The sequence below is a fragment of the Ischnura elegans genome, chromosome 12, assembly GCF_921293095.1.
Source record: "Ischnura elegans chromosome 12, ioIscEleg1.1, whole genome shotgun sequence".
In the NCBI taxonomy this organism is placed as follows: Eukaryota; Metazoa; Arthropoda; class Insecta; order Odonata; family Coenagrionidae; genus Ischnura; species Ischnura elegans.
In genome coordinates this window covers 49,132,712-49,146,335 of record NC_060257.1, presented here as the reverse complement: position 1 = coordinate 49,146,335, position 13,624 = coordinate 49,132,712, and the positions used below count along the sequence as shown (strand labels likewise).

Below are 13,624 nucleotides of genomic sequence, written 5' to 3'. Positions count from 1 at the left end.
CACCACGCATTTTAATGGGTTTACAGAAGTCGCCACTCGCGTCGCTGACGGACAAATTATTTCCCAGTTTCACGGGGAAATAAGATATAATTAGGGGTGTCAACCAAAATTCATATTCATGAAGGTGTTATTTATAAAATTCATAGCCCTTCGATGCAGTGGCGGATACATATTGAGGGCGCAGGGGGCGAGCGCCCCCCCCCCCCTTGCGGGGCTGCCCGCATTGCCGAAAATTCCAGAACCACAATAGCAACTTTTTTATATCATAAGATGGCATTGTCTTGCTTATGCGCTTAATCAGTTTAAATAAAATGGTCTTCAATTTTCCATGTAAATTGATTATTTTTCATTACGATAAAAGAACAGGTGGCTCTAAATATCTTTTGCGCCTTCCCCCCTTGAGTTTTTTTCTGTATCCGCTACTGCTTCGATGCTATTCCTCGCAATTACAAACATTATAATGCAAAATATTGGATAAAAGCGGATGGCAATGCACTCATTACAGCGCTGAGGACATTTTTGAAAGCCGATTAAAATGCGACCGAAGAGGCAATAGAAATTAGCCTTCTGTAGGATGGAATTGGGCCTCCTCCATGCATTCCCCATGGCAGCGACCAAAGGCCTTCAGGAACAAGTGCCTACAGTCAGTAGCCCATACTTCGGAAAAGGGACCTAACTAACGGACGAGTGTTGCGCTTGAAATGTCCTCCACACATTCAAGCAGGGGTCGTGCAGTCTCTGAAAATTCTCTACCAACGCCTGGATTTGAAGCCGATCCCATGGGGTGAGAAGCCAACACTCTGGCCACCAAATCAGCCCGATCGTCAACTTCTACTCGCCCATTACCTATTTTACACAAATAATCCTGTCAGTTAATTTTCGTTCATAGTACAGGCGTAAGGGAGAGGCAGAGAGATGATCGCACGTCACAGTTCCCTAGGGGTTTTGGGGCTACGAAAAAAAAAGCATGCGTGAGGAACTTCGCCGACAGGATATGGGAAACGAACGCTTCTCTTGGTTTGCGACTGCCGTAAATCTGCAGGCTGCCTCCCCTGCCTATAAAAAATCCTCTTCGGCGACTGCTAGCAGATCTTTCACGGGAAACTACCGCAGCAATTCTCCGTTTCCCGAAATTGTTTTTTTATCGCTTTTGCCGCCTGTCGATATTCGCTGGTGGCGCAAAATCAAGTGGTACATCTTGCTTTGGGGCGGTTTCATTCATTCGGTGATGGAAAAATGTCAGTCAAAATCGATTTTTAATCGAAATGAATAGCATGATTTTTCAATAAAAATCGAAATTTGAACCGAAAGATCGATAAATCGAAAGAATATACAGTTCTTACAAAAACATGTTTATTATACATTCGAAAAACACTCAAAATAGACACACAGGATAAGAAAAAAAAATCTCAAAAAAATTTACTTTAGAACAAAGATAAATTTTTTGGGGGATTTTATGAGGGTAGAATGGATTTCGCAGGGGGAATGGTTAGGCTACACCTATGATTGTAACTTCCCAAACAAATTGGGGTTGAACCCCTTAACCCCTCCACTTGCCTGGGGCAATGTTTATGACTATAACCTCTAGCACTTCCGCAGTGGCGTAACTAGGACTATGCTTTGGGGGGGGGGGGGGGGGGAAGGGATAGCTTGGGGTGGCGTGGGATGTTCCAAATTTAGTATTTATTCAACTATCTCTGCAGGTATGGTTCCAGAACAGGAGAGCCAAGTTTCGTCGCAACGAACGCAGTGTCTTGGCCCAGAGGGGGACTGCAGGCCAGACATCGTCATCATCATCATCTCCAGTGCTGCTGGGAGGAAACAAAGGGGCTAGCCAAAGTTACCCAGCCTTCATGACAGAGCAACCACTGATGGCACCAAAGACACCCATGGCTACCAGACCTGAATGCATGTCTCATTTTCCACTAAAACAAGGTATGCTTGGAGGATTAATAAGAAGGTAGAGTCAAGTCCAAAATTCAAAGGGATCCAAAACCCAATTTCCAATATTTCTATCAAATATGAACCATTATTTCAACCAATCTAAATACCAAATTAGTGTTTTGTTGAAATAAAGCCTAATCATTATACATTTCCACCAGTGGCATTATGGCAAAATTAGTAGCGGCGGAACCCACTTCCCTTAACCTTTTTTATGAGTAAAATATTACCCTGTTAGTTTTTTCATTACAAGTTAACCCTGCAGAGTTTAAAATAAATTTTTGCTTTGGTTACCAATATTAGAAATTTTGAGCCAAAAAAATTGATAAAAGTGTTATTTGACAATTATGTCTTTTCTAAACCAGTGTCGGAATGGCATTCTGGCGCCATAACACCACTGATTTCCACTGCCTTCAATGACTATCAAAATATATCTTGCTCTGATGGTAAAGCAGTTTTCAGGCTAATATGGTTTTCTGTTGAATTACTGCATCATTGTAATCGATTTGAACAGAATTGGATGCATATTAAAGATGTACAGAAAAAAGCTTCACGATTTCTACAGAGATCAGCACCACATGACGATAACAATTACCCTCCATTCATTTTTTGACATTACTCCCTGCATCTGCATAGTTATGATATTTTGAAAGCTAGAGATCATTTTTGTACACAAATGTATGTGTAAAAGTTTCAAATAATTAATTTATCCCCTGAGAAATCAAATCAGTCATAACCTTAAGCTAATACTTTCATCAAGGCTAAAATACCAAATTTTTACCATACATCCTTTCTTAGTTCTACCCATAGTAATTGTGATTGTGTCCAATAGATCATTAACTACCCATCCTATAATTGTTTAAATATTTCACCAAATTTTTTAAATTATTTTCCCAACGCTTACAGAGGAGTACACACGGGAAAAAACTTGGAGAACATTTAAGAAAAGAAAAAGATATCATTAAAAGATAAATTATTTTCTGATAAGGTACATATCTAGTGAGTACCTTCTCAATTGACAATACATTATGTACTATAGCAATTGAAATTTAGTGAAATATAATAAGGAAATTGAATATTTAGGCTTGCTTAAATATTTTTCAGTGTTTATAGTCATGAGAAGTTTGATTTTGAGGAAAGCAAGCTCCTGGGAATGTACCTATGAAGCATACATCCAAATCTTCAAGCATGAATAAATCCCATGCAAGATTTTACCCTTTCCCAAGATAAACAATCCCTATTGTTATCTCTCAATTTACTGTTATCCAGATGACTGGACTATCAACATTAATACTCAACAGAATGGATTTTCCCTGATTCTTCTCATCGTTCACAGGCTACAACTCTATGATAACTAATCAGCAAATGCTGTCTCAGCCGAGCCCCAGCAATATGAGTCACCTGATGCTCCCAGGACAAAGCTATGCTCTAATGAGATCGGAGGAAATAGAAGAACAAAATCCTGGACATGCAGAAGGTTATAGTGATGACAGTTCACATTTGATGGAGAAATGTAATTCAGACTTCAACCAACGAAGTGCAGCACCTTATCTATCCCACCACCAGTTACCGAGTACTCAACAAATGAGACCTACAACACAAGGGCATGACAATCTGCCCCACCACTATTTCAGGATGCCAGAATATGCCTTCCACCAATTCCATCACCACTACCAATCTCCCCACCTGTGATGTTATGCCTTTAAGACATGAATTTTTATAAGTCATTTTTTTTATTCTTATCGTGTCCACTGATGTATTTTGTAGCCCCTTTACTACATTCTAAACCTATAAATCTCATGGAAAGAATTTCTTCCCTGAATAGACATTTTTCTTATAATGATAGATACCGCACATTTGCTAGTCATTTACTCAAGTGTATTTGTAATAAATTTGTACAAATATCCTATAGTTTTGTCAATTTCTTTGTATAGTACCAATCATGCATTGCTTCCTCGTGTTAACCTGAATGTATCACTCGCAGAGCCAGAAAGTATGTTTGGAGGGGGGGAGAGATTCATTTTCTGGGGTCAATCCTGGACCTTCCAAAAATTTGGAGGTGGATTGAGATTTTGCAAATCAAAGGATTTAACAATACACTGCATAAAATAGTTTGATCTCTTCGTAGTCTCTCTGTAGGCATCCTCTATCAAAGGTAATGTCATTTTGATGTTTTGATGAGACAAAAAAATAAGGCCGGATTTTCTGATATGATAACTAAGCTTAATAATAATAATAATAATAGATTTTTTGGTACCAAGAGATATTTAACACATATAGTATAGGACCCACCAAGAATATAAAAATAAAATATATGCATATACATAAACAAAACACTGAGAGAATCACAATTAGAAAAATACACAAATGATAAGGACAAAGGTTATAAAAACAACATTCAAGAAATATTCATTGATAGAATAGAAACTGTAATGAAAAAGGTACTTCTTTCATTTGGTGCGACTATTTTCCTGGCACTTTCTTATCTTTCAGTGATGTTGGCAATTTATCATAAATCCTGCAACTCATGGTGACAGGGTCAGTATTAAGAATGAAAAGATTATGTTGTCTTAGGAGCATAATTATCTGCTTCTCATATGGTAATCATGAATGACTAGGTTTGTCACAAGTGTTAGCCAATACTCATGATCTCTTATTAGCATGCCGTCGCATGTTCTCCGATAAATTCTATGCATTTTGGTACCTCATTTGTAGAGTTTGGTTGCGTATAAGTTGAGAAAAAGGTATCTATACAGTAGAAATAATATACATAGAAGATTTCCATTCAAAGATGAAGAAAGTGAATCAATATGAATAACATAAACACCACATTCCCATTAATTTTGCATATATATCTTCTTTGATCTGTTCTCATTACATAAAATGCTGAAATTATGAAACTTCACAGAAAGTTTCAGTTAATGTTAGTAAAATTTAAAGGTTTATTAATCCACACCATTCTATTCGGCAATTTTAATTTAAGTTTAAAATAATTTGCTTATTGGAAATAAGACACTAGCATTACCTGGGAATTCATTTTAATGCAGAAAATCTTTCCTTGACTCTTTCCCATCTCACTTTCATCATGCTAAGGATTTCATCATTTGCTTTCATTGTTTGAAAGCAGAAAAGAATATTCCTTTGTATTCCATTTCAATTTCATCATTTTTGCTAACTTCATCTGCTTCACTGCACCACGTCAGATATGTGGCAAATTTTTCAACCAAATACACATCATCACCAGAGAAAACTTCTTCAATAAAACTTCCTCCAAATAAGAAGAGATATTCAAACTGTGAGGAGAGATTTTAATCACAATTAGATTTTGATTTTAACTGTCTCTATGCATATTACTAATTAGATCCACACACACTTGGTCAACAAAACAAATAATTCATAAAAATACCACATTCTTAAAGTTCCAATGTTATTTATTATCATCAAATAATACTTCAAAAGATGTTTTTTTACAAATGCTAGATGTCAACCCATCAAAGCGTTCAACATTCGTCATAGCTCTAATAACTAAGGAAGGGATCAACTTCACATCTAGGCACAAAACCAAAAGCACTCAACATAAAATATGACAAAACTACTTTAATCCATTTGATATATCCATCACCAACTTCAAAAAACCTCTCATTGTCATAATTTTTCATTAGCAGCTTCATTAAGATAAATGTGTGGTGTGTCACCAACTCAATCTTTACCCTGAATTTTTCAATGGAAAACCACATTTTAAAAAACATTGCATTGGTACTGACTTTAACACAGATGAATGATATAAATTTCCAACGAAACATTTCAAATTATTTTTTACAGAATCACATTCTATCAGTATTGTCATGTGTAGGACTATTGTCACCACCTTTGCATTCCATGATAACAAAAAATAAGGGCTAGTGAAGGATATTAGACACAATAGGTTTGCAGAAGCATTATAAGTGAATGACTAACATCCTAAACATCACTAGCCAAGACTACTGCACCCAATATTGAAGTACATATCAAAGAGAAAATTTGTCCTAAGTCAATCCTTAACAAGATATTTAGAGCATAAAATTTAATAAAATAAAAAAATCACAGTCAAGCATCAATAAAGTATTAGTCACAGCAAACAGTATAAACGATTTCCAAGCAATAGCTTCTCCAGTTTGGTCACAAAGTAAAGGGAAGTACTGAGTGCCTGCCAGGTAACATTATAAAGAGTGAAATCTATCACTTGTGTATCCCTAAAATGTTGATACCACTTTGCAGGTAATTAAGTTAGTAAATTTTCAACGTTTCCCTAAGTCTATCACAATTGTACAAATTATAACACGGAAAATTGAGATACAACGAGAAGATATATCACAGAATCATATTACTGAATCACATTATTACCTAAAACTATATTAAATGTTCGTGTAATCCAACAGTTTCAGTAGCTATCAGTAAAAGCACAAGGATAACATTAAAAATGATGAATTACTGGCATGTTACATTTAATGTTAAATGCTTAAGCATGAAAAGTATGCCTTGAATAATAACTTGTCAACATATCAACCATAATCACCTTTTCCAGCAACTAATACAGCCTGTTGGGCCGACACAAAAACAAAGGAATGGCGATAGGGTGGTATATTTAACTCTTTTCTTTCAAATTAAATGTGAATACAAAATATATTTCTCAGGAAAGTTCATACCACAAGCTTTTCATTTAATGTCTAATTAATTGTTTAATTGAATCAATCACTTTCCCAACAAATTCCTCCAAAATATCATGCACTCTAACTTCCAACCCTCCTGTTTTCCCATTCATCAACTGGCTCACCGCAAAAAAATAGTATTTCAATGCAATAGGAGAAAAATATGCAGGTTGTATGACATAGAAACAAAAGTAGAAAATGCTAAGAAATCATTATGAATGATCATCTGTCTACATATTTAGATTGCTTGGGCTTTCCCCTCCAATGGTATGAATTATCAAAGCTCTATTGTGCCTAGAACTGAACTGGGAAACATACTCAATATAATATTAAATAGCATCAAAATTAAATGATAAGAAAAACTTCCAGTAACATATGCATCAGTAACTTGTAAGCACTCAAAAAGTTAAAATCTTCAGTGACAATAATTTGAATGAAATTTGTACCATCCAAAAGACAAAAAGATATGCCCAACTCATCACAAACATAGATTAAAAATCATTTGAATATTTTAAATAACCATTTAAAAGAAAGCCGTGTAATTTATCAAGTATTCAATTTTTGTTATGACAAGAAAAAAGGTGAACATTCTTAAAACTTCAGCAATGTCGAATTACTGGGATCCTTCAAATGGAAAGCATAAGTTTAATAACAGTAAACATAAATTCCAATCTCATTATAAAATTTTTCAAGAGAGAGATCTAGCTGATCTTTAGCTATCTCACAGAAATACATAAGAATTCATCTTTTTCATGTAAAGACATTGCGTTTGCTCTCTGAAATAAATGGTGGAAGAGATAGTTTCCTATCTATTACATAAGGTGATCTAATTCAATATCATTATGATTTCATCAGTTAAATACATATTAGAGGACATACCTAGCAAGAACCCACAAGCAAATCCACTCTATTTGGGATGGATTGCCTCCAAGCATCCATCACAACTCCCATTACTGTCCATCTGGCAGTAATAAATCGATTCTTTTAGCTTTTCAATTAACTATGTATCTCTGCTTTTCTTTGGAAATAAATGAATGTCAACTAGTAGTGATTCTTTGATAGAATTCAAAGATCAAAAACGGCACACAGGAAATATCAATCACTTTCATATGGACTCGAACCATAAGTTGATAGCTAGAACACCTCATGCATTTAATACTCTGCCTTAGCCCTAGGACTGTAGGCTGCCCAGCAGGGGCGGATCCAGGACTTCTTTCTGGGAGGGGCACAAGCAAGGCCGTACCCAGGATTTTGTTCAGGGGGGGGCACAAGGATACCTTGTTATACTAAACGAACGAAATGATAATGAGACCGTGTTAAAAATCTAGCATAATTTAAAGGGTCTGGGGGGGGCACGTGCCCCCGTGCCCCCCCCCTGGATCCGCCTATGCTGCCCAGCATTTTTCCTGACAACATAAGATGTCAGAGAGCAGTAACCCAATAATGTCCTCACATAGCCTCATAACAGGAATTCTTTCAATGGTGGTTCTGAGTGATGCCACTCATATCAGAATATTGTTTCAAATGCAGCTATTCACATCAATGGATGCAAATGCAAAAATCAAAGTGAAACATCCTAAAGAAATGCAAATACCAAACCAAATAAATACCAATTAAAATTTGAAACGTATAGGACCTCCTCCTCCAATCGAGAAGTCCAAAGATATGCACACATAACTTGCGCAAGATTTCCACTCAATTGGAGACTATATTGTACATGATCCTTTTACAACCTGTCAGGCAGGGGCGGTCTGGCCAGGTCGGCTGGTCAGCAATTGCCTAGGGCCCCGAGCTTAGGGGGCCCCCACAACGCTTGCATCTATCGTGAAGCGTAAATGAAAAGTGCAATAAAAAGACTCCGTAGCACTTGAACCAGTGTTTTGCTGCTATAAAATTCCGTTGGTTGCTTTATTCACAGCATACTCTGTGTAATAAGATCATATAAAGAATGAAATAAAGTTGTCAGAAGATAACTAATAATAACAGATAAGAGAATGTGATACTTTTTGAAAGGGTTATTCGAAAAGGTTATTTTAGAGGTTTTTCTTAGATTTCAGCCCAGTTTTGAGGAAAAATACAATAAAAAATATGTACATAATAGAGCCATGATGCATTATTAAAATGTATAAGCTGTGAAGTTCTCACTTTTAAATATATATTTTATTAATAAATTGATATTTTTATAAACTTTTATCTGGCTTTACGTGTCACAATATCATCAAAATCCATTTCTGGGCATGCAATTTCGTAAAAATTTTCTGAGGGAAGACCCTCAAATCCCCCTGTGTAAGAAGGGTAATCCCTGTGTAATAATAGAATCCCCAGCCGAGGGCCCTAATCACCCCAGACTGCCCATGCTGTCAGGCTGCTAATTATTTATAAAGAATGGCCACTCCATAATGGAGGAACATTTGTAATCTGATTATAAAACTCCATTAGGGAGTCTCGAATTTTATCACCAGATTTGTATGCTGCTATCTGTGCAAGGTAAGTATTGGCTCCCATCGCGCATCAATCTTAATTGTGACCAGCCAAGTATTGAAAGACTTTCATTTCAATATATTTCTAGTTTTGCTGTGTAGTTCCTTTCTAAAGAACTTAAGAATAAGTTCAACAGATTCAGGCTTCAATTGGTGGAAGTTAGACATATTTAAATAAATAAAAGATTGTAGCACTTTTCCACAAGAATTTTTAATGCGTACAACGCGTTAAGATACCCTTCCCGAAAACGAATGGTGAAATTCTTTCTTCACCCACGCCTAACTGACCTCAACATACATGGGGTGTTTCCCGTCCGCCCACCTCTGCATATTGTGTTTGACCATTTTCTTTTGCTGGCAATTTCCCCCCTTGCACCCCCGCTAACTTTCACTCCTTCTCAACTAACCCAAAGGGACTCCTCACCCCCGCCTCTTTTCCTGCATTGCTACTTACTCCTCTCCCTTTCTAAAGACACATAGCCTCTCCTTTTTCCCTAACCTCCCCTTTTTTTCACTCTTCTCAACCCCCCCCCTCCTGTTTTTCAATGATTCTTCCCCACGTGTCACCATTTTACAGTTATGACTATAGTCCTCCTTCCACTGTGGGTTCCCCACATCCCGTAGTTGTATCTTTTCCAGGGGTGCCGACTTACAAAAAATATTGGGGGGGCCCAAACCGGGGACCTTGCCCCGAGAAATTTTTTAAGTAGTGAATTTTAAGTTTTTTAAGCATTTTAGAAGAGTCATATGGTCAACATTAGAACCCTGATAACTCGAATCTCGATATTTGGACGCTCTGGGGAAAATTGACTAGCCTGACACATTTTTTCCTCACGTCTGTAACGAATTTTTGGGGGGGCTCGGGCCCCCTCAGGCCCCATGGAGTCGGCGCCACTGATCTTTTCTCACTGTCTCTACTCTGTACGCCCGTTCCCACCCCCTTCCTCAAAGATGTCAAATCCTCCCCTAACCCCCCAACCCACCTCCTTTCTCAAGGGTATAAAAGGGATTTTCAAATGTTTTGAAGTGTCTTTTACCAGATGATGGCTCAGTGAGCCGAAACGAGTCGTACGCATTCAAAATTCTTGTGGAAAAGTGCTATGATTTTTTATTTATTTAAATAACTTAAGAATGTTTATTTTCATTAAATAATGGAAAACTACACAAAATAGTCATCCCTCGCCTATAGCATTAAGTACTGATTTACCATGGCTTCTATATATATGTATTAAACTGGAAGAAACTGTGACTTCATGGAGATAAGACATAGGTGTCCAAAGAAAAATAAAGACGCATAGGTTACTGACATATAAAATTGCTTACATGGGGAAAGGGAGGGTCAAAAATAGCTTACAATGCTTTGCATAAAACTTGTATGGCTGTAGTACATACACTGAGAATGCTACCATATGTTACATCTTTGGCAATATTTTCCCTAACTTCCAAAAGCATGCTGTTGCGTAATGAGGGTGTGAGAAAGAGATCATAGATTTTACATACAGTGAAAGCCGACTTACACCACCTCAAAATTTCTACAACTAAAAGCACATTTCAATCTTAATGTCCTTGACTGTGCATCAAAATGACAAGTTTTTCACTAAAATTATCGGATTCTATGTTGCATCAGAAATACTACTTATAAAATTAGTTATACACACCTAGTTATGTCTATAATACTGCAGTACATCGAGAATGCAGTTAAGCTAAAAAATTCCATAAAAAGTGTCAGTAAAATTCATTCTCTTAGAGATACTTTTTCTCTATACACAACCATCTCATGACCAGCAGATTAACAATATTATAAACAGGAAAGGTCTGCGCAAAAACTGCATCAGGCTACGTCCAATTCAACTGCTGATGATAAATAAATATATTTCCGAAAACATTCAATAAAACTCGCACAAATCCTCAATAATTTTTTGAAAAACATTCATATAAAATAGACACCACTCAAAATATTGCGTAGGCCATGAATATTAATTACATGTTTCATAAATCTCTGAGTAAATTCAATAATTTAACCATAAATGCCAACTTTAAAACTGATTGCTCTCCACATGCATATATACAACACAGAACCATGGTGTAACAATAAATTCCAGTACAATCTACAAAACAGGCACTATGTGGAATGCGTAGTATACTAACAAGCCTCAAAACCATCAACCTTAAAAATGTGACAGCTAACTAAGAGATTACAGATTTTGTTCACACTAAGGTATTATTAGATTATCCTCAACACACATCTTGTTATCATGAACACTAGCTGCCATTCACCAAACCTAAGATGGAAGTAGAAACACCCAAGGTAATTTTCTTCAATGCTTGATTGGCTATGGTTGGCTATTAATTAATTCAATAAATAAAGCATTTATCACAAACAAAAATCAGCAAGATCTGTAGTTTTCAACATAGAGACCAACTCAGTCACATTATCAGTATAAAAGTTATAAACTTCACCTCCAACACTTAGTTGTATGTTCTGGTTATTATTATTGGTCCCCAACTCAAGTTAGCAAAATAAATTAGCAAATTCTGCAAATGTTGTTTCCCCCTCTTCTCATGGCTAGTTAATGCTATCTGTATCTTACCATAAGGGACAAAAGAATTGGAATAAATGCCCAGATAGAAACTAATGGCAGAAAATACTTCATAAATAGCTATGAACAACTCAGCACAACATGATATACGCAACTACTCATTATGTCTCCCACTGATTCAAGGAAGACATAATATTAAAAAAAAAAAACAATAATAGTGCTACAATAATAATAATTACCTAAAAATAATTCAATCCAAATTCAGTAAAATTGAACCACCCACCAAGAATTCATCAAATCAATTAGCTTTACAATCATACATAAAAGTACATACGATTCTTTCAGAGTGATTTGGAGAGAGCAATTACCCGAGACCGTAAATTCCTAGCTCCATAAATTTTGCAAGTCAAATAGTTTTTTCTTTGACCCCAAATTGTATTTTAATTAAGGAATTTGTTTGGAAATTTTTGGGAAAGCAGTTTTTTAGAGAAAAATTCTTTTTTGCTCAACCACTCCCTAAAAATGAAAAAAAGAAGAATATACTGTATTTCACTCATTATATTATCAGCAATCTGTAAAAATATAAGTTTCACTCACATATACTGGTTCATATACTGTGAAAAGGTGGGTGCTCTAGAGTACTCATAGTGGTTCCAAAGGTTGTTAGCAATGTAAACTCTTCAAATAAAATTATTGCCATTAGGAAAATTAGGATTAGATTGAGAATAACGAATAAGGATTTTTTCATTGACAAGCAATAAACACATTAACAAAAACAAAAAAATTGCTTTCATTCTTCCATATTATAAGAAAACAAATCAAGGGGAAGCCATCAGCTGACTGATTGTTGGCACTCCTGATTCAAAAAGATGTCATTTCCTGGTAAATTCTGGTATGGTATGGATTAAAGTTTATCTTAAAATTCTTTTTAGTTTGAAAAATGAATATAAATGAAAGTTTATTACTTTAAAGTAAGGAAGTGACAGGAACTATTCAATATTAAAATTGCCTACCAATAACACTTAATTGTTATGCACAGTATGCATTAAATATAAAATACAAATTTTTATTCACCCCAGTCCACTGAAAACAAAATACAAAATGCATTAGCAAAATGATAAGGGATGTCAACTAAAAAAACTAACGTCTAGTTGAAAATGTGTAAAGAAATAGTAAGCCAATGAATTCTGATGAACTACAGAAGCAATCCCACAATTCCCAATAAACAGCTGCTTTCAAGCAATTTGAAGGAAGTTCAGTGCAGTAACCACCCTGACTGCACTCAAGATAGAATACTAAGAACACCTCTTTGCAACATAAAATGAAACTCTCCATAGGTTGTTGAAGTATAACTTGAACATTTTGGCAAATGTCAATCACTGAAAGATTTATCAATGACTTCTAATGCCAGTAGGCACATTAAAACATTCAACTACTGAACATATGCCCTAATTTTCCCTATATATAGAAGTTATCTCCTAAATTATTTTTCATATCATGACACACTAAAAGTCACATGCTAGAACAAAGTTTGCATTTCTCATGCATGAACAAATATATAATTTTGTAAGTATTTAAATGCCATGTTAGAACAACATTATTGTGGGCTTACTCACATGGTGAGAGCAATGCCTCCATATTCTATTGATATTACTTACTACTCAAACTACTTCTTCTGTCTTACGATAAATCTTGACACCAATATGACACAAAAATTTACAGATACACAACACTGATATATTAGATGGAAATTCATTCTCTTAACAAGTTAAAAACAGGTTTAGGCCATTTATATCATTTCTTATCACCTCCAATGGGTGTTAAATCTTACAATAGGAAGTAACATAAATGTCAAGCTTACCTCCAAATTGCATTTAATAGTTTTAGCAAAAGAACACAAAGTAAACACTTCTACTAAAAGATACTTCCAACTATTCACCTGAGAATTACTGTTGAGTCAATCAACACCAAGTTA

General features: G+C 35.7%; 2 protein-coding genes across 2 annotated transcripts in view; one reads left to right on the top strand and one right to left on the bottom strand.

Annotated features, from left to right (window-relative positions):
* The window catches only part of LOC124169630 (paired mesoderm homeobox protein 1-like), a 33,421-nt gene extending 29,569 nt beyond the window's left edge, over positions 1-3,852 (top strand). The window contains exons 3-4 of the mRNA XM_046548278.1: positions 1,704-1,935; positions 3,278-3,852. Of these exons, the coding sequence (XP_046404234.1) occupies positions 1,704-1,935; positions 3,278-3,633 (588 nt within the window). The 3' untranslated portion in view covers positions 3,634-3,852. The remainder of the gene's footprint in view (positions 1-1,703; positions 1,936-3,277) is intronic.
* An 836-nt stretch (positions 3,853-4,688) lies between these two features.
* LOC124169137 (dual specificity protein phosphatase MPK-4) overlaps positions 4,689-13,624 on the bottom strand; it is a 30,817-nt gene continuing 21,881 nt past the window's right edge. Inside the window, exon 10 of the transcript XR_006867035.1 lies at positions 4,689-5,234. The gene's annotated coding sequence lies outside the window, so the exon portion shown is untranslated. The remainder of the gene's footprint in view (positions 5,235-13,624) is intronic.